Here is a 27,692-nt window from a genome sequence, read left to right on the forward strand (position 1 = left end):
ACATAAAGAAAGGAAACAAACACTTCTTATTGCTCTTGGAAGATGTATTTAATTCAAATTTTACAATTTGGATTCAGCATGAATTGCAATAAATGGATCTTCAGCAGAGTTACTAATAGAAAACTGAGCTGTGCCATCACTGGAAACATAGACTTTAATTCCTGTACAACTGTTACCAACTTTATCTCCAGAGATAACATCACAGTATGTGCCACCAGGAAGACCAGTTTGCAAAGTTGAAGATAATTGCCTGTAAAATAAAAGCTAAGATGTAACTTGAGTTCAACACAATTAAAAGCAGGAACACGGGCCATCTCTAAAACAAGCAGCTTAACTCTGAGCCGTAGAACTCTAAGAACTCTAAGAAGTCGGGGTCTCCGTGCAAAGAAAATATAACACAAGGACCTCTCCAGTGGGTGTAAATCGTTTGCTCAGGGCCAAAACTATTCTTAGAGAAAACACAGCAATTTCCCAGTCAGTAGGGAACATTATTTTTAAAAAATTTAAGGTCGAAGAGTATCATTGCAAATTGGACTGGATCGCCTCGCTTAGAGAAAAGTGCTTCTCATGGTAAACGCAAGTATCTTAAATGTGTCCTCATCTGAGCACAAGAAAATACCGATTACTTCCAAGAATTTAAATTTGATTATTTCCTCAAAAATTTATTCTCTTCAAGAGGAGATAAAAAGTTGCTTGCATTTCTTTGAAGCAGTATATGGTTTTCAAAGGTAAAGCCTCTCATAAATCGATTTTGCTCTACTCATCTACAAACGATAGAAATTAAAGAACCAGCCGTGGATTCTTTGAGCAAGAAAGAGATGAATTTGATTTAGTTTTCATCAGTAAAATACAGTTTGGGCTAGAACGAGCTAAGCATGAGTGGCGGCAGACCCTGCACTGACACATGTCAACTGCTTGCAAAGAGGACTTCTGGGTATGTGAGGGAAGCACTATACCCGAGGTAGAGAATGCAGGTATCACAAATAAAAAGTCAGTAAGGAGAAGTCTCAGAACTAAAACTCAAAAGATCTCCTGAGGTCGATCTTTGAACATAACATACATATTCTTTATATATGTACTTTAAAAGACATTATTTGTCACAGAGAGATTGGAGAGTGAAAACAGAACTAGACAAACTCAAAAGCACTAGAGACCAGAATAGGCCAAAGAGAGAGAGAGAGAGAAAGGTGTTTTAGTCTTGAGGCATAATTTCTCTTGATTTCAACAAAGGCCTGTAAGGAATTCTTCAGGGATTTCACAACTTTTCTGTTAACTACTTTGTGTATTTTGTGTGAAGTGTGTATATGTAAGCATATACACGGGCATCCTATCTATCTGCATATGATACACAACAGTGCACGGAAAGTGGGCCCTTATCTCATCACTATGTTTTCTTAATCCACTGACTTGAGGGTTTTTCAGGTGAAAAATCTGAAAAAATCAGATTTTTTCACCTATGAAAAAATTAGGTGAGCAGAAAGAAAACAGCAATAAACCAAGAACATATAAAAGCATAAACATTATTTCAAATGGGTATCAACTTACCAATCATCATTGTTAAAGACAATGAATCCTCTGTTTCCTCTTCCAAAAGCTACCTGGTTGCTTCCGTTATCCCACCAGTTTGCAAAAGGTTGGCCGTCCACCACGTTACGGAACCAAACCATGTTCCTAAGAGAAAATGCCATGGGAAACGTTGAGGAGTAATTCCATGGCTTCAGATAAAGTCTTCAGAAGGTTTATTATTAGAGGATACCTCTAAACAAGTAGTCTTACCTTATCTGACGCCATCGATGCTCACAGACCCAGTCATTGCCACAGGTAGTATCTGCATTAATAGTAACTTCCTTAATGACCCCGTTATTATTTGGTGGCCCAATCCAATCATTAACATCCTTGATTGGCAAAAAGAAATCATTTTAAAAGACAGCATGTTTAACACAGCATGTTTCCCAAACTCAATCTGTTCTATTGGGGTCTTCATGGTGTCTTCATTTAGAATCCAACTCCTTCATTATTTTTACTTTTCTCCTTCCAAACTTCACCTTCTCTGGGCCCATATTTCAAACAAGGGTATGATTGGTTTTGGTTTTTTTACTCTTTCGTTTGCTTTCCAAGGAATTGCAATGATTTCTTAACATCACTTGTAGATAATGTAATTTCATGGAAACGGCAAGGACTTTTGCGTCAGAAACAGCAGGTTCTATGACAACTGGCCAAGAAAACTTAGATAATATTCATCATTTCTCTGCCTGATTTTGCTCTTCTTAAAATGAAGCTTTTGCTTTGTTGCTATAACATTGAAATAATTTATGTAAAAATGCTTCCAAAAATCTGCTAAATAAATATCACTTTCTTTCATTCCTCCTTGTTGAGTAAGTGCACTAATCAAAACACCACAATAATCTTTACACACCTGACCAAACTTTTAATATTGTGCATTTCTCTTTTAAATGTAGTTCTCTTTTTTCTTCAGTTTTTTAACGGCCACACCCACTGCATGTGGAACTTCTTAGGCAGGGATCAAACCTGAGCCACCGCAGTGACAATGCTGGATCTTTAACTTCTCAGGCATAAGGGAACTCCAATACTGTATTCTTCAGACTGGTATTTTTTAAGATAATCATTAAATAAACAACAGACTATGCCTAGGAAGGTTATCAGAGTGTGTCTTAAAATCATGCCGTATCATAAACAGTGGACAAATCAAAAGTTTCTAGCATGCAGAAGTCCTAAAATGTCTTGGAAATGTTATGGGAAGAGGGAGAATGGACTTATGCCATGACTCCTGCCATCAGAAATAGGGCCAGTTACTGAAAATTATAGGAAATAGGCTCAGGAGAAGGGGACATCTTCCAAATAGTAAAGCTCGCTAAAAACAAAACGAGGTCCTCCACAAAGGAATGAGCTTCCTAACTTGAAAGGGATCTAGGAGAAAGTAGATAAATACCTATCTTGGGTGCAATGAAGACGATTTTCTAATTCAGGTATGAAGTTGCTACTTGAAGCTGCATGTGAAATCCTCCGATTAAAGAGGAAGTTTACCTCTAACTTTCCAAATACTTCAACACTCTATGTCTCAGTTCCTTTTTAAAATTACTGCTCAGATTCATGTCTTTGCCACATTGTCAAAACTTCTCTGCTCTTTCTCCTTCCTAGAACAGACTGCAAACAGCTCTTCTTTAAGACACGCACTTTCCTTCTTCTTCTGTTTTCCCTACTGAACCTCCGTTCGACTAGGCAAATTCTCTGCACGCCAGTACAAAACATTTTAGAAACGGGTTTAACAAATATTTGTTATCCTCCCTGTGCTGAGGGCAGGTACTTTTTAAAGGGGTTGGCAAGTGTGGCTTTTTCATCCTCATATCAGTGCTATGAAGTAGGTCTTTATGAGAAGCATACTTACCTTACTCGCTGTATCCTTATTTTCAAGTGGGTTATTTGGGGGCAGGAAGTAGGCTCACCATATCTGGAAATAGCTGGCCCACTCTGGGTCAATAGAGACCTGTCGTTTTTATTTTTTAATATCCACCGTATTGCTAAAAGAGCCCTGCAACAGGCTGGCCTTCCCTAAATATTTGACAAAATACGTAGTGTATGTCACGGCATCATGTGCAAGTAAAACCTCTTCTCCTTGAGAAAAAGATATTTTTTGGACACCACCAAAACGTACTTGTCCATTCACAAAATTTCTTGCCCAACGGTAGCTTGACATCACTCGTGTGAATCCGTAAGGGTGGGCGAGCATAAATCCAACTGCCACTTTGTACAGTCTAAAAGGCACAGAATACCATCATCACAGAAGAAAACAATATTTTAATGTCATTCAAAGGGAGCTTCAAAATCGGGGAACTGTTTTTCCTACCTAGCGTCCCAGAATGTAAGAATAGATGCTCCCCCTGCTCCATGCCCTCGCTGGTTGTCATGGTTATCAACAAAGACAAGGGCTCTATCAGAGGGCATGAAACCCCAGCCTTCTCCCCAGTTCCTACAAACCAAACAAAAGAACGTTAAATTCAAATAAATGCATTCGTTCATAACAGTTGTAGAATAACCTAACATGTCTTTCCTTCAGTAGAGCACCCTCTAATGAAATTCTCTAACGAAATGATTATTCTGTAGGGCCTTTGAAACATAAATTACATAGATATGTAATCCTCAGACACATTCCATGTGTGTTTATATGTAGGAATACTTCAATTACATTCATGTTACAGGTAGAAGATGTGTGTTACAAAAATTAGTTTCCAATAGTTTGGGTACATTATGATGGAGGTGGATTTCCAAAGGGTGAACGAACATTGATATCACACTCTACAGAATGACAAGTGGGGATAAAAGAAGGCATACATACTGTATTTGTAGAAGATAAAGAGTTTATATTTGAAATTAATTTCTTAATATATCTAAATTCTACAGTACGACCACATTATAGCGACTTCATCCTTAATGAATCTTCTGAATAATAACCTAGCACTAACAGATTATATACCAATATTGGTCAAGGCTAGTAGAGTCCTCTAATACACAGATGCAAATCTCTACGTTTTGGCTTTCTAGACATACTTCCTTGTGACTGACATTCTAAATAAGAAATATAATCAACTGCAGTCTGGGGAATTATAACACAGTATTAGTCAATGAATCCGTGAAAGACATCTGCCTTGAGAAGGTAACCCGTGTTGGGGTATGGCACAAATATGTGTGAAGTAAATCCAAGTATAATTCACATTTCACTTACTTCAAGTAAGACATCTTCTCTCCACTCCACTTGCGCACAACGGTGCCCAGTTTTGCACCGTATTTAAATTCTGTCACGCGGCCATTTCCAAAGTACTCACTGCTTTGAATTGCCTCACCACCCAAATCAATCACCTAGTAGAAATGGAGACGAAACTCTCATGTTAAGGAAGAACTTTAACAAGGTAAACTAACACTACCCAGACAATAGCTTTATACTGTCTGTGTTGCACCAAATGCCCCTAACGGTTTGCCTTATACCAAGATTCCTGTTTCCTTGCTACACCTATGCTAAGAAAGTACAAGTGATGGGACAAAATGACCTGTAGTCCTGTGGAATTACTGGCCTCATGTAGTCTCACATGTCAATGATAAGAGTAGCTCGCGCGTATAGCAGCACTTCATATCTGCATGACGACATTTCTACGTGGTTGATAAATATTAACTCTTTAATCCTTCAAAGACATTACCATGACCCCTTTCGATTAATTTTGGAAAAAAAAAAAATTGCTACCCAGAGAAGTTAGTTAGCCTAAACCAACACAGCTGAGAGTGCTGGAGCCAAGAGTGAGTCACACAGACTAGCTCAGGACAACAACTGCATTACCACCCGTCATCTCAAATGCTCTCTGGGCAGCTGATAAATGCCACAAGCTGTCTGCAGGCTAAGGAGATTCTCCGCGTTTGTATCAAACACCTCTTGTCATACAGCTAGATGTGCTACCTCTGACTCGAAGGGGGTTAAAGAACACCCTGCTGTGTAAATGCTGTAGCCACTAATCTACACAGAAATGGTACTTTCAGTGAAACCCGCTACTGCTTTTCTAACGAATTACATTACAGGGTTTCCCATGCACGTATACACATTGAGGTACCTCCTGGAATATGAAAGGTCGACTTCCGGCAGGGAACCAGTTGGTGTTTAGGTTGTGAAGTTTATCCAAAACTGCTTTTATGTCTCCAGGCCACATGTGCTTAGAAGCATCAATTCGGAACCCTGCTACACCAATGTCAATGAGTTTGTTTAGATAATCAGCAATCATGGAGCGCACATAATCTTTTTCCAGTGCAAGATCAAGAAGACCAACCAGTTGACAATCTCTGACCTATTGAGGCAAAAATGGAGTGACTCATACAGAAAACATCATCTTTCCCTGAGCATTCACCTGACTATGCATTCATTTACTCATTAACAGACATTCCTTCACTGCATTCTAGGCCTTGGTCTCTGAGGAGACTGCCATCCTCATATGCGCATGCCTGGAACATATTTTCTAGTATGAAAATGGAGAAGGTAGGAAGTAAAGAGGATGAGCTTTTTCACTGGGAGAAATTCAATTTGGAAAACACTATTTTAAGCATTGCCCTGAAATTCCTTTTATTTCACTGTGTTTCTTTCCATGGCCCCATCTCTAGCCTTTGGAAGTGCCCAGGCCAGGAGTCCAATCAGAGCTGCAGCTGTGACTGATACCACAGCCTGGGGCGATGCCAGACCCTTACCCCACGAAGCAAGGCCAGGGATCATACCCACATCCTCATGGACACTCTGTCTGGTTACTAACATGCTAAGCCACAGAGGAACTCCAGGTTCTCATTTTAACAGTCAGACTTGGAACCCTGTTTTCCTAAGGAATCTGGACTAATAGCTTTTAAATGGAGAGCAATAAGCTACTTGCTGAGAAGCACAGATAGTTCTTGCTTTTTTAATTTTTTTACTTACTTGATAAGGATCATTATAGCTCTCGATTCCTCCACTTGCAGTTTTACATTTACCATCGTTAAAATCCCAAGCAGAGTATGGGACTGCTGGAAACTCCCTATTTCCAGGGTTGCAATAACTTCCACAAGTGGTGCCCGTTCCTGCAGCTGCACCACTTCCACACATATGATTAATGACAGCATCCACATATATACGCACCTGAAAGTCAAAGGTTCCATTTCAGTTTACCTTCTAAAGAGGCAGAAATTAGAAGACTCCTGATCAAGGTGTACTGCTTGTTAGCAACACTCTAAGATACCTCTTCCTTATCTTATACCTTAGCTTCCCAGAAGAGCAAAGGTCAAGTGTGAGAGGAAATCACTGGGAAGGCCCACAGGCGTTCTAGCCATTTGGCCAACTACCTGCGTGTGGGATACACTGAGAGAACCCCAAACTACCATAACCACGAAAAAAAGCACAGCCTTTTTATGGTGGTCAGTAAGAATCAGCTGAGGCCGGAGCGATTATTGACTTTTGACATGTCCATAGGTCGTCCTTAGAAATAAGCAGCCAGTCTCTACCACCTGTGTAGGGTCAGAAGAAGGAAGAGTAGATATTCTCGCTCATTACACTCCTCCTCAAAGAGAAAATAATTATGGCATTATTTACCATCAAAGGACCTACAGGAAGGAAGACCCCAAAATTATGGGTGGGGACACGAGCCACATTAAGGCAACAGCAAAACCTGTAACTAGAATTCCAATTTCTCACTCCAAAACAAGGTCCCCCAGAAAAAGTCATACGGGGTCAAAGTTGATATTCTGCTTCATCAGTAAGTTCATGGCCTTAAACTCTTACTTATATCTCCTGTAGTAGACAGAGGGCACATACTCAAATGTTTACCAAAGTCGAACATAAGACAACAATTACATTTGAGTTTAGAGCTAAAGCATGCAGTGGACCTGGAAAGTATAGGAAAACTGTTCTTCTCAAGAGGAAATTGAGACAGGAGAGAGAAATGAGTTCTCTACACAAGATTTTTAAAGGAAGCTTTAATTCACTTACGCCAACGTTGTTACATCTAGTCACCATGTCTCTGAATTCATTTTCATTTCCTGATCTGGTACATAACTTGTAACTCACTGGTTGGTATCTCTCCCACCAAGGTCTTGAAGGGTTAGTGACTACTATATTTTCATTGGGGGGGGAGACCTGCAAATAAAACAACCTTAATAAGTATCAATTATGGCTCACTCTGTATCACTGACCATCCTGGAAACTATTCAGTAACACACTATTTTTTTCTTTTCTGAATCTTTGTATATGCTGCCACCGTTCTTTACAACCAGGTAAGAATATCAATATCACAGCGGAAATGTCCTGCTTAAAAAATATGGTATTAGAAATAAAACAGTGAGTTGTCAACAATTTCACGTGTGTTTCTTCTTCAGAAAACTGTTTTACTTCGCCTACTTAACCTGTGAACTAACGTCCCAGCTTCACAGACACAGATCGCAATACCTTTTACTCTAAGCACGGCAAAATCTCCAATTTATACTGCGAACCATACCCACCTGTACCCCTCCAAATCCTTTGGGGCCCAAATACCGCTCACATTCAAGAGCAATGTCAACCCAGCGCCATTCAAACAGATGGACAATAGACGTTCGTCCAGACTGGGTTTGTGGGGCATACTGGGCCCAGCAGAACCCAAAGGCTGAAAGCAGCAGAAACAACTTCATTTTGCTCTGAGGTTGTCAACGGTCTTCCCGGCAAGTATTTATAATCCTGCAAGAAGCATATTTTACAAAGCAAATATTGACATGAATAAATACTTAGAGCACAAACCGTGAATGCATACTCCAAAAATAACTATTGATAATTACACTAAACAGGTGAGGAACATCCCGAAAATCTCCCAGGAATACTATCTAAATGACCTTTTCAGACAATGTTTTCCTTACTGAGGGAACAGCAAGTTTTGAAACATCTGGCATGTTATCTACAGAAAGGCCTTAATCATGTATTGTTTAGGTAGGATTAGATCTTATTTCTGAAGTCCTTCACTGACAGAGGCGGAATTAGAGCCAACTGAATTCACAGTCACAATGGTGCCCTAACTGTCTGTAAACATGTGCAATGTTTCCATTGTAAAAAGACACATGTTATTCAACTCAGTTCAGTTGGTACCTCCTACCCCAGTTGTTAGATACTTGAGATTCTCCACTAAGATTTAGGAAGTTATCTGGAAGTTAAATGACCACGACTTTAGGAGTCAGATTTTTTTTTCCCCACGCTTACATTAACGCATGTGAAAATGCACTGGCTGTAGCAGGAAAGAATGGACTTTTTTTTTCTCCTTCTATCAAAAAGTCTCTTATAATAGCCAGAACACTAAGTTAATGAATCCACATCTATTTTCCTTCGTAAGGTACATGAAATCCTAGTAAAGACATAACTGTACCGGTGGGAAAAACCTAATCCATTCATCCAACAGGTAGTGACCGAGTGCTTTTGCTAAATGCCGGCATGATACTCAGGATACAAGGATGAACAAGACAGACAAGACTCTTGTTCTCAGGCAGCTCACATTCTAGGGGAAGGTAAGGAAAATATAGCAGGAAGGAATGATAACAACAACGATACTAAGTTAAAGAGAGCAGTGAGAACTAGCATGAACCCACGGTGCAGTTAAAGGGAAAAGGACTGACCCATCCGGATATTTTAGACTGGAAATAGTCAGGAAAGCTGTTTCAGAGGGAGTGATTGTCAGCCAGAACCGGAAGGAGTAGAAGGACCCACTTATTTGAAGATCAGAGGAAAAGCAGTCTCCATAGAGGAAAGTGCAATAGCAAAAGCCCAAGGTAGGAACAACCGTGGGATACTCAACTGACACTGAACAAACTTTCAACATCAGTGCAGCTAAACATGTGTGAGTGATAAAGGGGAGAGTAAAATGAGATGAAATCAGAGAGGTAGGCCAGATCATGTAGAACCTTGTAGAACATAAGGAAAGAGAGGGCTTTTGAGGCTGAAAGAGATGAGTGAAGAGATTCTGATTTCCTTTCCAAGAAAACCATTCTTGCTCTGCTGTGAAAAACCGGATTATAGGAGGACACGACTGGGGGCCAAGAGATCAGGTAGGCTTTTGTAGTGGTCCACGAAAGAGGAAAGTGGCTGCTCTAGGGCCCTGATAGAATATATCTCAGAGGTGGAGAAGCAATCGGTTTATCGATAGATTAGCGCCGAAGACTGGGGGAAAGAGAAAAATTGAAGAAACAGGTATCTGATGACACCATTTACTAAGATGAGGAAAAGTGAGGAAGTACTAGCTTTGTGGAGGGGGTTCCGAGAGCACTCTGTGAATCCCAACACTCTCCTTCGGTCCCTCCTCCAGCCCACATCGTGAACATACTCCGTGTCCTATTTTTCTCATTCAGTTCCAGCTGCTGTAACAAGAATGCCATATAGGCTGGATGGCTTAGCACAAATATTTCTTTCTCACATTTCTAGAGGCTGGGAAACCCAAGACTACACTATCAGCAGCTCCAGTGTCTTGCGAAAGCCCCATTCCATGTTCACAGACAGCAAGCTTCTTGTATCCTCACGGAGTGTGGAGCTCAGAGATCTTGATTCTCCCTCTCTTCGTACAAGGACACTAACCCATCATGGGGCCTTCACTCTCATGACATCACTTTAACCTAAGTCCTTCCCAAAGACCCCCACAGCCTAATAGCATACCATTGGGAGTTAGGAGTTCAATATTTCAAATTGTTAGAGGGGCGGAACACAAGTGCAGAGTCTCCAATATCCATCTGCTGCAAAAAATAAAAGTTATCCATATTTGACAAGCAATATTATTCTTGCATGACTTTCCAGGGCTTTTCTTCTTTCTTGTATCACCCTTCAATAGCTAGTAACTACTCCTACTTTCATATGCAGTTGAAAAAATACCTTTATGAAACTTATATTGATATTCCCAGCCATAGTTATGTACTCCTCTGTATGGCAGGTTTTAACCTACGGGATGTTATTAAGTGATATTGGATTAATGTTATAAAAAGTAAGGATTTACATGACTGTCATCCTGGATAAGCCTTATTAAGAGCAGATTTCATATTTAATATTCCTAGAAAAACAAACAGCACGATGGCTCGTTTGACCAATAAATGGTTTTCATAAATAGACTCTAAGTTGCAGGTATCATGCAAGGTACTGGTTCAGCTTATGTCAGGCCTGCATTGATTTTTTTTTTTAAATAAATGAGCACTATGTCAGAAACTATATAATATGTTCAAATCCTTGAAATATCTTTGTATACAAAAAGAAACCAGGGCTCAGAGAGACTGAATGAATTGTCCAAGCTCATATAAGTGATAAAGCCAGAAGTTCACAATCAACCCACCACAAGTCAACCTTCTCTGTACTGTACTAGAATTCTCATAGAATTCTCATGACAGGTTGCCCAACATGGTAACTACAAGCAACACTTCACTATTAAACACTTAAAATGCCATTAGTCTGAACTGAAATGTGCTCTGTGTATAAAAGAACTCCAGTTTTTGAAGAGTGAGGGTGACAAAATGTAAAAAGTTAATTTGTATGATGTTTACACGTTGTGAGAAGTGAAATTTCTTGTTAACATTAAATTTTCCAGGTTTTTTCTTTGTGTGTGTGTGTGTGTTTCTTTTTAACTGGCTACAAATTCTTTTAAAAACATTTATGTGATTTTCATTATATTTCTATTGGACCCCTGATGTGGCACCTTTCCCATGTTAAATCACAGAAAGGACGCATCCACACACAAAGACAAATAACAATAATAAAATGAAGGATATGATCACTATCTTACAAGAGACATGAGGAACGTGCTTTAGTATTTCATTAACAGGAAAATCCCTGGTGATCCATGGTAATAGGTAAAAGTGACCTGAAGAGTGGGTTTGATTTTAACCAAAAGAGATAAGGTGATACGGCTTCTACCTAAGAAAATAATACATCCACTGGGCAAGGAGAACAGCAGGAAATCAATACGCCTTCGAAGAACATTAGTTAGACAGGGAGGACCCATCCTTTTACATAGGGCTTACAGTAGGAAAGCTATACCGGGGGTCTCTCAAAGTCAGGGAGAAGAAACCTTTCTTTTGAAAGCTATGTCCAGCTAGAGAAGGCTTCTATCCATTTGTTTGTTTTTCAGCAGGAAGGTAACATGATTAGAGCTTTTGGAGTAGAGCAAATGGATTGAAAGACGAAGATAAAGGAGACAGAAAAAAGGGAACACCTGTACGGGAGTAAAACAGAGTAGTGATGGAAATGGGAACTAGGGAGACTCGCTGTGGCTCAAGAGGATCAGCAGCATCTCTGTCCTGGCACAGTGGGTTAAGGATGTGGCATTGCCACAGCTGTGGCGTAACTCACAACTGCAGCTTGGATATGAGTCCTGGCCCAGGAACTGCATAGGCCTCTGGGCAGCCAAAAAAGAAAAAGGAAAGAAGAAAGAAAAGGGAAGAAAGTGAAGAAAGGGAAGAAAGGGAAGGAAGGAAGGAAGGAAGGAAGGAAGGAAGGAAGGAAGAAAGAAAAAGAAAGAAAGAAAGAAAGAAAGAAAGAAAGAAAGAAAGGAGGGAGGGAGGGAGGCAGGGAAGGAGGGAAGGAGGGAAGGAAGGAAGGAAGGGAAAAGGAAATCTGAACGAGAGTTCCAGCAATCACAATTAATACTAGGAGACTATATGGTAAAATGGTAACAAGAAGTGCCACCCTATGAATGACACTTGCCAGCATCCCTATGTTTGTGGAATCTCTTCCTACACAGCCTATGGAATTGGTTTATAACTTGTTTGGTCCAGAAGAATGTCAGCAAATAAGACACAATAAACGTCTGACTAGCATCTGCACAGTGGGTCTTGATCTCTTGAAAATCTGCGATGGGAACTGTGACGCTAACTGGGATGCAAGGCCACATGGGGAGCTCTAATTGTCCCAAGCCATCCCAACCATGTGAGCTGATCCTCCAGCTCACTGTGGCTGAATGATTACTCCAGAGGCAAACCAGCAGAAGAACCACCTAGTCAACTTACACACACACGAGACATCATAAATTACTGCTATTCAGCAAGAACTAATTGATACCGAGAGGAGAGAGGCAGTAGATGTAGCGGAGCTAATTCTACAGAAGTAGGGGAATAGAGAAAAGGAAGGGTCAAAAACAACGCTGCAATTTAAAGTTTACTGAGTGGAACAGTGACAACGCTCACAGTGCAATCTAGAGGCAGACTTGGTTTAGGGAAACGGAGGAGCTAATACAGGATATACTGAGCTTGACATATCAAAAAGCATTAGACAAGAAAAAAGACGACAGACAGATTTGGCAGTTTCCAGCAAGAAAATGATGGTTTCAGAAACGGCACACGAAATATTTAACAAACTGTTTTAGGACAGACAGCAGCCAGTCAGAACAGCTGCTATCCATAAGCAACTAGTATGCATGGCCCAAACCACTTGGTGGAATTATCGGGCCTGTAGAGCAGGGCCCTCAGGAGTCGACAAGGTACACACAGAGATGTTGAATCCACCATCACAATTTGGGGCAAAGCCCAGCAGTCCATAGATGGGGCAGGTAGGAGGCAGCATATAAAAAGGTGCCTTCAAAGCAGGGAGAGGAGTTTAATTCCCTCCCTCCCCGCCCCCCTCCCCAAAAAGCTTTTCACAAACAAATAGGAAGAGAAACATTGCAAGGAAGGCAAAAGACTAGCTGCATGTAGATGCGTATTAGAAAGACAATAGAAGACTGACTAGGTAGAGGATGATATTGGACTGATGGTGATAAGGAGTTGAGAATTAGAGAAGAGGGGCATCATTGGAACTTCACACTGACTCATGGTTACAAATGTTAAAATTGTAACGGTTAAGAACACGGCCTTAGGAGTTAACCTCTAAGGTACACCCTGACCCTGCCACTTATCAGCTGTGGGATCCTGGCAAGTACTATCTCTAAATCCACCTGTGAACTAAAACATGGATCGTGTACCTCACAGAGCCCTTATGAAGAGTAAATGGATTAACACAGGCAGAGCTGTTACCACAGTGCAGAGACACAGGAAAAGTTCGAGGCATTTGGTTGCTGTAACGCTGGTGTTATTAAAGTATGGTTATCTTTACCTCTGCTGCTATTCAAACTGCTGCAAACTCAGGTTCTCTTCCCACTTTCACTTATCATCACTTGGACATTCTGTCTTTTCATTCCACTCTTCCCAAATTCTAGTAACACTTTCTCTATCTCGGGAGTATTTTCAATATCCCCCAGAGGAACCTACGGGATATGAAAATGAGAAGGAACCAGGCATGTTTTCCGCCTTCAATTTTTTCCCACATTTTCTTTTCTTTTGCTTTCTTCCTTGCTTGCTCTCTCGCTCTCTTTTTAGAAAATCTTCAGCGCTTTTGGCAAAGTACATGTTAGTGTGAAGTAGCTTCTCAGCATTGCCTCATCAGTTACCTCTGCACTGTTCTTTAAATAACAAGTGTTTTCCACAAAGTGTTTTAAAACTGTGTTAAAGGATCACTTTCGGACAAAATCTGGCAAATTTTATTAGCATCCCAGCATAGATGGAGATATCTAATCATCTAAGCTCCTACCCAAGGATCAACCAAGGATCCACATCTAAAGTGTATTTAGAAGTGTGAAGTAAAATCTGCAAGCACATTCTGACATCTTTGGTATCACAAACAAAACAAAAAAATAAGAACTTGAAATAACTGTTATGTCTACTTCCCATTACAGTTTTCCTACAATGGTTCTCCTCAGAAAAGCTATTCACAGTTAATGATACTTGCATCACTACTCTGTTGCTCACACCACATAGTTCCTGGATTTCCATAAAAGAAACTTTTTTTAAAAATTCAAATATCTAGTGGTTACTATAATGTGCAAAATGAGATGTCTTGGGAATTCCAAAAAAAATTAAATAGGATATTTGATAATATCTCAGCACCAAACAATACTCCTGAGGGAGTGCTTATATTTGAAGTTTTAGCAAAACACCTGCAATGTGAAGAACGAAAAATTTTTTGTTAACTCGGAGCTATCAAAAAGTTTGTTAGTTACTGATATTCTCAAGTGTTTTTTGCTCAATCAGTATTATATAAGAGGCTTTTGTTATTTTATTCACTGTGCCCAATATAAGTGGCACTACAGGGGATAGGCTCTAAGATAAATTCATGATTTCTCTTAACATACTGAATGCCATAAATTTAGTGATTTAGCTTCAAGCCTGATTAAAGCGCACCAAAACTGTGACATAAATAAAATAAAGAAGATCTACTAAAATGTTAGAAAAAAACAGAAGCAGGCAACAAACTTGTATAATTCTATAGCTTCCTTTCTACTTATAGATATAGTAGTTACCTATTTTCAAAGCTCATATCCTCTATCCAAAGTGACTTCACATCTCAGATGTGATTGGGCAGATACAAATATCTTCTAACATGTAAATAAATTAAAGCCAACCAAGAAGAGACAAGTTATCCTCCCTCACCATTTATAGCTACTAGCCCGGATACCTCTTAAATATCTTCATAGCAAATAACATCATAAAATATTTTAATGGAAATACTTTCAATGTCACGGTTACACTCGATATTTTATCACATATTTATCTCCAAGTGTTTTTTTTTTCTTTCTTCCCATTTTGCCAGTTTTCAAGGTTCTAGAGGTTGAGGTAGTGTTATTACTATAGTACTTGGTCGAGTTAGTAGTTTCTTGTACCAAAAAACGCCATAATTTATCTTCTAAATTTGATACTGAATTACGTACAAAATTCTCAAAACAGTATCCTGTCATCCCTGAAAAAAAGGAAACAAAAAGGAAAATAAACTCAAGCTCAGCTTCACAAGTCACATGTGAAGATTAGAGAAGCAAAAGCAAAGATAATCAAGTTTGCATACCAGATTTATGACACATAAATACTTTGAGCCAAAGTCCAGATGCATTGCAAATACAAATAATACGTTTTGCGCTGCTGGAAATTGAAACCTGAGTTGTCAACAAGCCTAAAATAAACTGCCAACAGTTGAACAACAGCAAAGCATACGTCAGAAAACACTTATTTCAAGACACAAAGAGAGGGGGAAGCTATATGACATTCAAAAATACCTTTAAATAACTTACCACATCAACTTCCCTAAGTCAGCAATCTCCCAGACCCAGAGCTCAGTGTTTTCATTTATTAAAAAAGCAGAACCACACAGCTCTGATTTTGCTTTGTCTTCAATTAGGACAAATGCTGACCTTAGATCTTTAGAGATTTCCTAGAATAATTTTCATTTCAATAGGTGTTGTTATGGCCCTGCTTTAATTCTCCAAACCTAATCTGTACAGAGTCTAAACTCCACAACAGCACCAGATTGGCCATTATCACTCCTGCTTCCTAGCAAATCACCGACTTCCCTCTTCTAGCTCAGTTTGCTGCCCTGCCACTTCTTCAAATTACACTGTACCTTTTCAGTTGCTCGCTTTCTCTTTTTCTTCTTCTTTCGTTCTCAGTAGCCTCTCTCACTGCGGGGAGCCGAGAAGATACAAGAAGCTGAGGAAGGGAGCTCGCCTGAACGGTGCAGTTCCAAGGACAATCTCCTAATCAGGAAAAGGGGCCTGTCTGAAGGGTACCATTCCGAGGGCATGTTCCTAAACAAGGGGATGCCGGCCTGTAGGGCACAATTCCGAGGACAGGCCCCAGAAGACAATAAGGCTCGCCTGCTGACATAGGTGGAAAACTAAATTTCCCAGGAAATAATTCCCATTTTGTGTTGCTGCGTGGGGCTTGTCCCATGGATAATTTAGTCTTTTCTGTTATTCACCTGCTATTCAGTTTTCCTCAGTCTTTCCTGATTATTTACTGATTATTCTTATTTCCCATTCTTATCTTCCTGTGGTGATTTGTGATTTAACAAAGTTACAACAGTAATATAGTAAGAATTTCATCCTGAAGGATTTTCCCCTATTTTAATCCAACTTAGTTAAAACATAGTGTTTATCTATTAACTAGTTATGTAGTAAACTTTAGAGTCAGGATTTTATGAGACCCATAGAAGTTAGCCATATATTATCCAAAAAACCTAGCTGTGAGTTTTGTCTTTGATTTTAAAAGCTTTTAAGTGATAGCTAGTTTAGTTAAGTTGGCTTATATTTACTTACACTGTCTCCCTGCCATAACGCTTTGAATAAGCACCAGTCTACAAACAAGATTTGTGAATGCCAAATTCTTGTGTCTGTGAACTCTTCAGATTGTAAAGACTGGCTGGCCATGGGATGATTTGTACTGTCTCCTCCTTTCCACACGATGTATTGTACCTAATTGCCCCTAAATTGTACCCACTAAGTTTAGTTAAGACAGAGATCTTAAAACATGATGTATTGTACCTAACTGCCCCTAAATTGTAGCCACTAAGTTTAGTTAAAACAAAGATCTTAAAACACGATGCATAGCTGCTATACCATGTAATAGTTAACCAATGTACTTTTAACACTGTGATGTAATCTGCAGCAAAAAACTGTCTATATAATCAACCACTGTTGCCAATAAAATTTTGAGCAGTCCAGCGCCCTGAAAGAAGGGACAAAGAGGCTGTCTCCGTAATTGTACATTCGCCGACGCCTTGTCCCTCTCCGATCGGGATGTATACTCCCTGGCCGCCGGAGCTGGCCTCTGGCAACATCCCAGCCTCAACTAGTCTTTTTCCCCTGAACCATTAATACCAATCTATAAGAAAAAAGCTCTTTGCTAAAATAACCTTAAAGACACAGAATATGATGATGTTAAATTAAATAAGTATGACTGGAATGGAAACAGTCTCTAAGCCAAAAATTTAATTTTAAATCCACGTTTTGCCAAAAATTTAATTTTAAATCCAATTTGAACCTCAGAGAAAACATGACGTCTAGAGATTGCATTTAGGTCCTCATTTAGAAAATGGTAAGAGCAATAGTGCTGATGAATATGATAAAAATACATAAATAATTAACAGTAATTAACTCTATGCATTGGGTGTTACTATATGCCATTTCCACGTAGTATCACTTTGATTCCTCACACATATATAAATGCAGAACGGAATGATGATTATACTCAGTCTTCAGATAAGGAAACTCTTCATGCCCATCAACATATTTTAGTAAATGTTGGGGCTGAAATTCAAAACGAAGCAATCTAATTCTAGAGTGAGCTCATAGCTACTATTCTGTCTTTTTTATCTCCCTCACTGGGTTGTTATAAAAAAATAAAATAAAACATTGTATGTGAGGATACTTTGGAATCAGAAAATGCCTCTGTAGCTAATATTAGTATGTGCAGAAGACTGAAGAAATTGTAAGGGTTGTTCTCAAATTTCCTGTTTTTCTAATTTGCACTCTAAATGAAATTCGTTTTGTTGTTAGTTTTTACTCCTCATCTCATACGCACCCACAGAATATATTATTGTTTATAAAGATTTGGTTCTTCTCCCTGCAGGTGAAATATACGCCTCTGTCTTTTTGAATTCAGGAGTGCCCATGTGATTTGCTTTGGCAAGGAAATGCAAGCAGAAGTAATGTTTTACTTGGGGCTTCTCTGATTGTAAAACATGTATCAATATGATGTTTATGGGACAGATTGTAAAATGACTAATGAAAAGTATGCTTTTTGGTCAGAGAGGAACATGAGAAGTAAACTTGGCTACTGTAAGGCAATGAAACTTTTTAGCTCTTTTTCACTGCAGCATAACCTATTCTATCTCCACTGATACAACCAATAAGTTTCCTTACGCGCTCTGATTCACAAAGCAGTCTTTTATGACACTGTCTTTGTCTTACGATATAGGAGGTCAAGGGAACAATAAACCAGAAGATCAGAGGGCTAAGACGGAGAGATCCGATTGGAATAAACTAGTCCAATGGTTTCCAGACTTGAAGTAGAAAACAAAATTTCCAAAAAAGTGTAAAAACATTTTAATATAAAGTTATGGAATTTAGATTTATAAAAAAAAAATCTATCACTAATACATTGTCAGTGTCCCTTGTAATGATCACTTGAAACCACTTACCTAAAAATCTCATCTTAGGTTACTGATACAGAAAACAAGGCCTAAGAACAAGATAAGCCAGCATTTCCATCAGACCAGTCTAAAATGCAACCAAACTGCCATGACATCAGCAACAGGGTGGTATGAGTTGTTCTTTTCTTCCTCCCCCTTTGACTTACAACTAAATAGACATCTATAACCAAACAAAAGTCCTCTTCATTTTATACCAGATCCTCTAGGAGATTGCTACCCACTTGTGCATTCAAAACAGGTGGACAGGACCCCAGCAGGGGTTGCAGAACAACGGGAGTGGATGAGTCTGCCCTCTCCCACTTGCTCCAAATGGGAGAAGGGGAACCAGCAGAGCACACAACTGAGTGGACACACATACGAGATAAGGAAATTTGTGGAGGTGCAGGCAGCCTTGTGGGAGAAGCCAGCATGTCACTGGAGCAGGACACAGAGAAGTCTGGGGGCAGAGGAGGGAGGGAGGAATTTGCTAAGGCAACCTCCTTCCCCACCGTGGCAGCAGAGGTAGCTGCCTGTCTGTAACAAGAGGAGAGAACAAAAGTGGTGAGGGAAAGACTGCCCAGGTACACATGAGCTATATCTAGAAGGTCTCATTTCTCTCCAGCAGTATCTGGAGTTCTGAGGAGGGACCTCCTTGACTGGGGGGATGAGAAGGAAAAGAAAGTGGGCAGACAAGAGTATCAAAGGGCACTGAAGGAACATGTTCCCTGCTCTCTGCTTCAGGGCTCTGGGGTTCCCGACTCTAGGATCTCCCTACCAGGCTATGGTACCCCCCAAAAGTCTCCCTTGCTAAGCCCACTCCCTCCCTGGACTCTGAAGCAAGCTTTTTTTCACACGTGCCCAAGAACAACCCCAAGAACCAGTTTCTACAGACTCTCAAAAATCGAGATATAGCGCCACCTTTGGGAAAACAAAAGAATATTTTCTAATTGTCAGGCTTGAGCTGCACCAGCAAAAATAAACAAATACTTATTGAAGAAAAGCATGTGCTATTTCAAATGCAAAAGCAGAGGCACATATTCCCAAACACAAGAAAAACCAAAGAAATAGGGTATCAAAAAAGAAAATAATCCTCTAGCAACTGAATTCAAAGGTACAGAATATTGAGATCTGACAAAGAATTCAAAGTAGCTATTATTAGAAACGCAGGGAGACGCAGCTGGGATCCTGCGTTGCTGTGGCTCTGGCGTAGGCCGGTGGCTACAGCTCTGATTCAACCCCTAGCCTGGCAACCTCCATATGCCGTGGGAGCGGCCCAAGAAATAGCAACAACAACAACAAAAAAGACAAAAGACAAAAAAAAAAAAAAAAAAAAAAAATTTTTTAAAAAAAGGAAGGGGACAAGATGGCGGAGGAGTAGGAAGACACGCTCGCCCTCTCCCACAAACACAACAAAAAAAGCACATCTGCAGAATAAATGACTCGCACAGAACAGCAACCAATCGCTGGCAGAGGAACCTAAACTCCAATAACGGCAAGAAATTCGTGACATTATTGGGCAGAACAGGAGAAAAGAGGAGAGTGGGAGAAGGTGAATCCGAGTGGGACGGGGGCTCCCGAAAGGGAACTGCGGAGGAGAAAGGGATCCCGCACCCTGGAAAGTCACCTACCGGGCGAGGGATCGGACGAGCCGGGAGGGGGGGGCGGGTCTCCGGATGCAGAGAGGAGTGTGGCGGTGGGTTGGAGTGCGGGGGAGCCGATCGGGAACCCAGCGGACCGTCTGAACTGCGGGCGGAGTCACCGGAAGTTGGGACGCCTGGGTGGGGGCTGAACACCGAGACCTCGCCTCCAAAGATTAATCCCTGAGAAAGGGCCGGGGGACGCCTGGGTGGGGGCTGGGCACCGAGACCTCGGCTCCAGAGATTAGTCCCCGGGCTAGGGGGGCGGGGCAGAGCGGAAACTGCTTGGGAGGTCTAGAAACCAGTTGACGGGGCAGAGACTGCCTGGGAGACTAGAAAACAAAGCTGTCCCAGAGGAAGGGAGCAATACTCCAGGGGTGGGGAAGGGGAAAGCCACATCAGAGGGAACCTGGGAGAAGAGCCTGGTCTGCGCCCGTGCTGGGGAGGGGAGAGAAGAAGGGGTGGGTCCCCATAGAATACCCCCAAGCCACAGCAAGCTTACAGGCCCGCTAGCCAGCTGAAAACTCTGCTTCCCAGTGCATCCCCTCCCCCCACCCCCGCCACGCCCTACGCTCTCAGGGACCTGGGGCTGCCTGCCATCCAGGAGGGCTGGCCTCAACAAATGCCTGAAGCCTACCACCGCAGGGGCTGTCCCTACACAGGCCTGCTTGCCCTTTGGAGGGGCTACACTTCCGCAGAGCAGCACCAAACACCACCAGCCCCCGAGAAAAGGCCTGCAGCCTAGAAAAGCTAGAACAAGCTTAGCCAGGCTGTGAATAGATCGGCCTAATTCTCGGACGGTTTTTCTGAGTCGGGTTGCCCCGGGGAGGAGCCTCTTCGGTTTCCAACGGCCCTGCTACCCGCCCAAGCCCCCAGGGAACGCTCTAGTGGACCAGCTGCATAGGACTGCCAGCTCCAGGCAGGACCCCCTGCAGCCCAGAAAAGCTGCAACAAGCTCAGCCAGACTGTGAAAAGATCCGCCTACATTCTCAGGCTGTCCTTCTGAGTTGGGCTGCCCTAGGGAAGAGCCTATCAGGTTCTCAGTGCCCCAGATAGCTGCTCCAGCCGCCAGGGGGTGATGCACCCCTAAAGAGCAGCTGCCCAACACCGCCAACCCCCTGCAAGAACCCCACAACCTAAAAACACCAGAGCAAGCTCTGCATGACCAAGTGAAATCTGCTACCATCGCGGTGTGGACCTCTCAGTCCTGTCTGCCCTCAGGAAGTCCTCCTTTGCTTCAAAGAAACACTGTTAGCCCCATCAACACTCCAGAAAAGCCACACTGCCTCAAAAAAGATTGACCAACAACGCCAGCCCTCAGGAAATATTCCACGGCAGTGACAAGGCAAACACTGCCCGATCACGGAGAGCACAACTCCCTCAGGAGAAAGAAAACAACAAGCAAGATGAAGAAGCTGAGAAACCACCCCCAGTCAAACCAACAGGAGAACTCACCTAAAACAGTCAACAATGAAACAGATCTCGGCAGTCTGACAGACCTGGAGTTCAAAAGAGAACTAGTGAAAATACTGAAGGAATTAAGAGAAGATATGAACAGTAATGCAGATACCCTCAGAAAGGAACTAGAAAATATAAGGAGGAGCCAAGAAAAACTAGAACATTCATTTGCAGAGATGCAAACTGAACTAGGGGCAGTAAAAACCAGAATGAATAATGCAGAAGAACGAATCAGTGATATGGAAGATAGAATAATGGAAATCACTCAATCTGGTCAACAGACAGAAAACCGAATCAAAAAACTGGAAAGCAATATAAGAGACCTGTGGGATAATATAAAGCGGGCCAATCTACGCATAATAGGAATTCCAGAAGGAGTAGAAAAAGATAAGGGAATGGAAAATATATTTGAAGAAATTATTGCTGGAAACTTCCCAAATCTAAAGGATACTGGATTCAAGATACAAGAAGCACAGAGGGCCCCAAACAAACTGAACCCAAACAGACCCACACCAAGACACATCATAATAAAAATGGCAAAAGTTAGTGATAAAGAGAGGATCCTAAAGGCAGCAAGAGAAAAACAGAATGTTACCTACAAGGGAACCCCCATAAGAGTATCAGCTGATTTCTCTACAGAAACACTACAGGCCAGGAGGGAATGGCAAGAGATATTTAAAGTGCTCAAAGGAAAAAATATGCAACCTAGAATACTCTATCCAGCAAGAATATCATTTAAAATAGAAGGGGAAATAAAAATTTTTCCCAACAAACAAAAACTTAAAGAATACAGCAACACAAAACCCAGGTTAAAGGAAATATTGAAAGGGCTTCTCTAAACCAAAAAGAAAGGAAGGAAAGGGAAGAAAAAAGAAAAGAAAAAAAAAAAGAAGAAGAAGAAGAGGAAGAACTAGGACTGAGGAAACTGCAATCAGAGAGAAGTCACTCAAATAAGCCAGCATACAGATTTAATCATGAACATGCTTCAAACAAAATAAAATTAAAAAGAAAAAAATAAAAAAGAGTCATCAAAACCATAAAATGTGGGCAAGGGATGACAGGAGGTAAATAACCCTTTTTGTTTATATGTATGTCTCTCTTCTTAATTTTAATATAGTAATGAAGTGTTTGAACTTACAGGACCATCAGGCTAAAACACACATTTATGGGAAGGGGTTAGCATACTTAAAAAACAGGGCAATCACAAGCCAAAACCAAATATTGCATTTGCAAAAAATGAAAAAAAAAAACACTCAAGCAGATAATAACAGGAGACCATCCAACCAAAAAAAAAAAAAAAAAATGGAGAACCATAGAATCAACTGGAACACGAGGTTCAAATGGCAATAAATAATCATCTATCAATTATCACCTTAAATGTCAATGGACTGAATGCCCCAATCAAAAGACACAGGGTGGCTGAGTGGATAAAAAGGCAAAAACCTTCAATATGCTGCCTACAAGAAACTCACCTTAGGACAAAAGATACATATAGATTGAAAGTGAAAGGGTGGGGAAAAATATTTCACGCCAATAGACATGACAGAAAAGCAGGAGTCGCAACGCTCATATCAGACAAAATAGACTTTAAAACAAAAGGCATAAAGACAGACAAAGAAGGACACTATTTAATGATTAAGGGATCCATCCAAGGAGAGGATGTTACTATTGTCAACATATATGCTCCAAATACAGGAGCACCCAGATACATACAACAAATATTAACAGACATAAAGGGAGATATTGATGAGAATACAATCATAGTAGGAGACCTAAATACCCCCCTCACATCAATGGACAGATCCTCTAGACAGAAAACCAATAAAGCAACAGAGATCCTAAAGGAAACAATAGAAAAGTTAGACTTCATTGATATCTTCAGGACACTACATCCAAAAAAAGCAGAATACACATTCTTCTCAAATGCACATGGAACATTCTCAAGAATCAACCACATATTGGGACACAAAGCTAACCTCAACAAATTTAGGAACATAGAAATTATCTCAAGTATCTTCTCTGACCACAATGCCATGAAATTAGAAATCAACCATGGGAAAAGAAATGAGAAAAAACCTACTACATGGAGACTAAACAACATGCTACTAAAAAACCAATGGGTCAATGAGGAAATCAAGAAGGAAATTAAAAACTACCTTGAAACAAATGAGAATGAAGACACAACCTCTCAAAATCTATGGGATGCTGCGAAAGCAGTGCTCAGAGGGAAATTTATAGCAATCCAGGCCTTTCTCAAAAAAGAAGAAAGATCCCAAATTGACAACTTAACCCTCCACCTAAACGAATTAGAAAAAGAAGAACAAAAAAGTCCTAAAGTCAGCAGAAGGAAGGAAATTATAAAGATCAAAGAAGAAATCAATAAAATAGAGACTCAAAAAACAATAGAGAAAATTAATAAAACCAAGAGCTGGTTCTTTGAAAAGGTGAACAAAATTGACAAACCCCTGGCCAGACTCACCTAAAAGAGGAGAGAAAGAACCCAAATAACCAAAATTATAAATGAAAAAGGAGAAATCACAACGGATACAGCAGAAATACAAAAAACCATAAGAGAATACTATGAACAACTGTATGGCAACAAGTTTGACAATCTGGAAGAAATGGACAATTTTCTAGAATCTTACAGCCTGCCAAAACTGAATCAAGCAGAAACAGACCAACTGAACAGACCGATCACTAGAAATGAAATTGAAGAGGTCATAAAATCACTCCCTACAAATAAAAGTCCAGGACCAGATGGCTTCACAGGTGAATTTTATCAAACATATAAAGAGGAATTGGTGCCCATCCTCCTTAAACTCTTTCAAAAGGTTGAAGAAGAAGGAATACTCCCAAAGACATTCTATGAGGCCACCATCACCCTCATTCCAAAACCAGACAGAGGTACCACCAAAAAAGAAAACTATCGCCCAATATCATTGATGAATATAGATACAAAAATTCTCAACAAAATCTTAGCCAACCGAATCCAACAACATATCAAAAAAATTATACACCATGACCAGGTCGGGTTCATCCCAGGTTCACAAGGATGGTTCAACATATGCAAATCAATCAGCATCATACACCACATTAACAAAAAAAAGGTCAAAAATCATATGATCATCTCAATAGACGCAGAAAAAGCATTTGACAAAGTTCAACATCCATTCATGATCAAGACCCTCGCCAAAGTGGGTATAGAGGGAACATTCCTGAATATCATCAAAGCCATTTATGATACACCCACAGCAAATATAATCCTCAATGGGGAAAAACTGAAAGCCTTCTCACTCAAATCTGGAACAAGACAGGGATGCCCACTCTCACCACTGCTCTTCAACATAGTTTTGGAAGTCGTAGCCACAGCAATTAGACCAACAAAAGAAATAAAAGGCATCCATATAGGAAGAGAAGAGATCAAACTGTCACTGTATGCAGATGACATGATACTACACCTAGAAAACCCTAAGGACTCAACCCCAAAACTCCTTGAACTGATTAATAAATTCAGCAAAGTGGCAGGATATAAGATTAACATTCAGAAGTCAGTTGCATTTCTGTATACCAGCAATGAAACACTAGAAAAGGAATACAAAAAAAATGATACCTTTTAAAATTGTACCTCACAAAATCAAATACCTCGGAATACACCTGACCAAAGAGGTAAAGGACCTATATGCCGAGAACTATAAAACTTTAATCAAAGAAATCAAAAAAGATGTAAAGAAATGGAAAGATATTCCATGTTCCTGGATTGGAAAAATCAGTATTGTGAAAATGGCCATCCTACCCAAAGCAATCTACAGATTCAATGCAATCCCTATCAAATTACCCATGACATTGTTCACAGAACTAGAACAAACAATCCAAACATTTATATGGAACCACAAAAGACCCAGAATCGCCAAAGCAATCCTGAGAAACAAAAACCAAGCAGGAGGCATAACTCTCCCAGACTTCAAGAAATACTACAAAGCCACAGTCATCAAAACAGTGTGGTACTGGTATCAAAACAGACAGACAGACCAATGGAACAGAATAGAGAATCTGGAAATAATCCCTGACACCTACGGTCAATTAATCTTTGACAAGGGAGGCAAGAACATAAAATGGGAAAAAGAAAGTCTGTTCAGCAAGCATTGATGGGAAACCTGGACAGCTGCATGCAAAGCAATGAAATTAGAACACACCCTCACACCACGCACAAAAATAAACTTCAAATGGCTGAAAGACTTAAACGTAAGACAAGACACCATCAAACTCCTAGAAGAAAACATAGGCAAAACACTCTCTGACATCAACATCATGAATATTTTCTCAGGTCAGTCTCCCAAAGCAGTAGAAATTAGAGCAAAAATAAACCCATGGGACCTCATCAAACTGAAAAGCTTTTGCACAGCAAAGGAAACCCAAAAGAAAATGAAAAGACAACTTACAGAATGGGAGAAAATTGTATCAAATGATGCAACTGACAAGGGCTTAATCTCTAGAATATACAAGCAACTTATACAACTCAACAGCAAAAAACCAATCAACCAATGGAAAAATGGGCAAAAGACCTGAATAGACTGTTCTCCAAGGAAGATATATAGATGGCCAATGAGCACATGAAAAAATGCTCAACATCGCTGATTATAAGAGAAATGCAAATCAAAACTACCATGAGATACCACCTCACACCAGTCAGAATGGCCATCATTAATAAGTCCACAAATAACAAGTGCTGGAGGGGCTGTGGAGAAAAGGGAACCCTCCTGCACTGCTGGTGGGAATGTAAACTGGTACAGCCACTATGGAGAACAGTCTGGAGATACCTTAGAAATCTATACATAGAACTTCCATATGACCCTGCAATCCCACTCTTGGGCATCTATCTGGACAAAGCTCTACTTAAAAGAGACACATGCACCCGCATGTTCATTGCAGCCCTATTCACAATAGCCAGGACATGGAAACAATCCAAATGTCCATCGACAGATGATTGGATTCGGAAGATTTGGTATATATACACAATGGAATACTACTCAGCCATAAAAAAGGATGACATCATGCCATTTGCAGCAACATGGATGGAACTAGAGACTCTCATACTGAGTGAAATGAGCCAGAAAGACAAAGACAAATACCATATGATATCACTTATAACTGGAATCTAATATCCAGCACAAATGAACATCTCCTCAGAAAAGAAGATCATGGACTTGGAGAAGAGACTTGTGGTTGCCTGATGGGAGGGGGAGGGAGTGGGAGGGATCGGGAGCTTGGGCTTATCAGACACAACCTAGAATAGATTTATAAGGAGATCCTGCTGAATAGAATCGAGAACTATGTCTAGATACTCATGTCGCAACAGAAGAAAGGGTGGGGGAAAAAACTGTAACTGCAATGTATACATCTAAGGATGACCTGACCCCCTTGCTGTACAGTGGGAAAATTAAAAAAAAAAAAAAAAAGAAATGCAGGAAGTGACAAGAAAACTCAGAAAGGCCGGCCAATGAACTCAGGAATAAAATTAATGGCCATAAGAGATGCTCTACCAAAGAAAATGATTTTTTTTTTTTTTGTAGGAACCAAACAGAAATTCCGGAACTGAGGAAAACAGGGAATGAAATGAAGAACTCATTGGATATGAGGCTATGAGGTAGAAGAAAGACTAAGTGATTGCGGGGATAGGAATTCAGAAAGGATTCAGTTAGAAAAGGGTAGAAAACAGATATATTTTCTTAAATGAAAAAACCCTATGAACCTTAAGAATGTGAACAGAAAAGCAAATATAAGAGTAAATGTTATATTAGCTGGAGATGAGGAGGAAAAGGGGGCAAGGAATTTGTTTAAAAAATAATAGCTGAGGGAACTTTAAACCTGGGGAACAAATTGGACATACAAGTCCACCAAGCTTATAGAATTTCCTACTATCACAATGCAAAAAATAAGATCATTTCCAAGACACATTATAATGAAACCGTCACAAATTTAACGGCAAAGAAAGAAAACTAAAATTGTCCAAGGAAAAAAAGAAAGTTATCTACAAAGAAACTCTACTAGGTTATCAGTAGATTTCTCATCAAAAGCTTTACAGAACAGGAGAGCATGAAATG

General features: G+C 40.3%; 1 protein-coding gene across 8 annotated transcripts; it reads right to left on the reverse strand.

Annotated features, from left to right (window-relative positions):
• Nucleotides 1-29: 29 nt before the first annotated feature.
• AMY2 (amylase, alpha 2B (pancreatic)) lies at nucleotides 30-21,664 on the reverse strand. Of its 8 annotated transcripts, none has more exons than XM_085020905.1 (12): nucleotides 20,125-20,236; nucleotides 13,595-13,745; nucleotides 8,014-8,227; nucleotides 7,505-7,651; nucleotides 6,461-6,658; nucleotides 5,616-5,846; nucleotides 4,742-4,875; nucleotides 3,866-3,988; nucleotides 3,674-3,773; nucleotides 1,777-1,895; nucleotides 1,546-1,671; nucleotides 30-250 (listed from the first exon to the last, which is right to left on the reverse strand). In XM_085020905.1, exons 3-12 carry the CDS (start codon nucleotides 8,179-8,181, stop codon nucleotides 61-63), a joined length of 1,536 nt encoding a protein of 511 aa, XP_084877031.1. In that variant the 5' UTR covers nucleotides 8,182-8,227; nucleotides 13,595-13,745; nucleotides 20,125-20,236; the 3' UTR covers nucleotides 30-60.
• Between the last annotated feature and the right edge of the window lie 6,028 nt (nucleotides 21,665-27,692).

Source organism: Sus scrofa, chromosome 4, assembly GCF_054392235.1.
Source record: "Sus scrofa isolate SSC_HxYL_T2T_F1_AM1 chromosome 4, Sscrofa_HxYL_maternal_Yorkshire_Landrace_v2.0, whole genome shotgun sequence".
Classification (NCBI taxonomy): Eukaryota; Metazoa; Chordata; class Mammalia; order Artiodactyla; family Suidae; genus Sus; species Sus scrofa.

Excerpts from the sequence above, each read along its gene's own strand:
- AMY2 (NM_001444990.1), bottom strand. The coding sequence starts at position 8,181 with ATGAAGTTGTTTCTGCTGCTTTCAGCCTTTGGGTTCTGCTGGGCCCAG. Across the intron at positions 5,847-6,460 it reads GCTATAATGATCCTTATCAA|GTCAGAGATTGTCAACTGGT; the intron begins GTAAGTAAAAAA and ends TTGCCTCAATAG. Across the intron at positions 1,896-3,673 it reads GAAATTTTGTGAATGGACAA|GATGTTAATGATTGGATTGG; the intron begins GTACGTTTTGGT and ends TTGCCAATCAAG.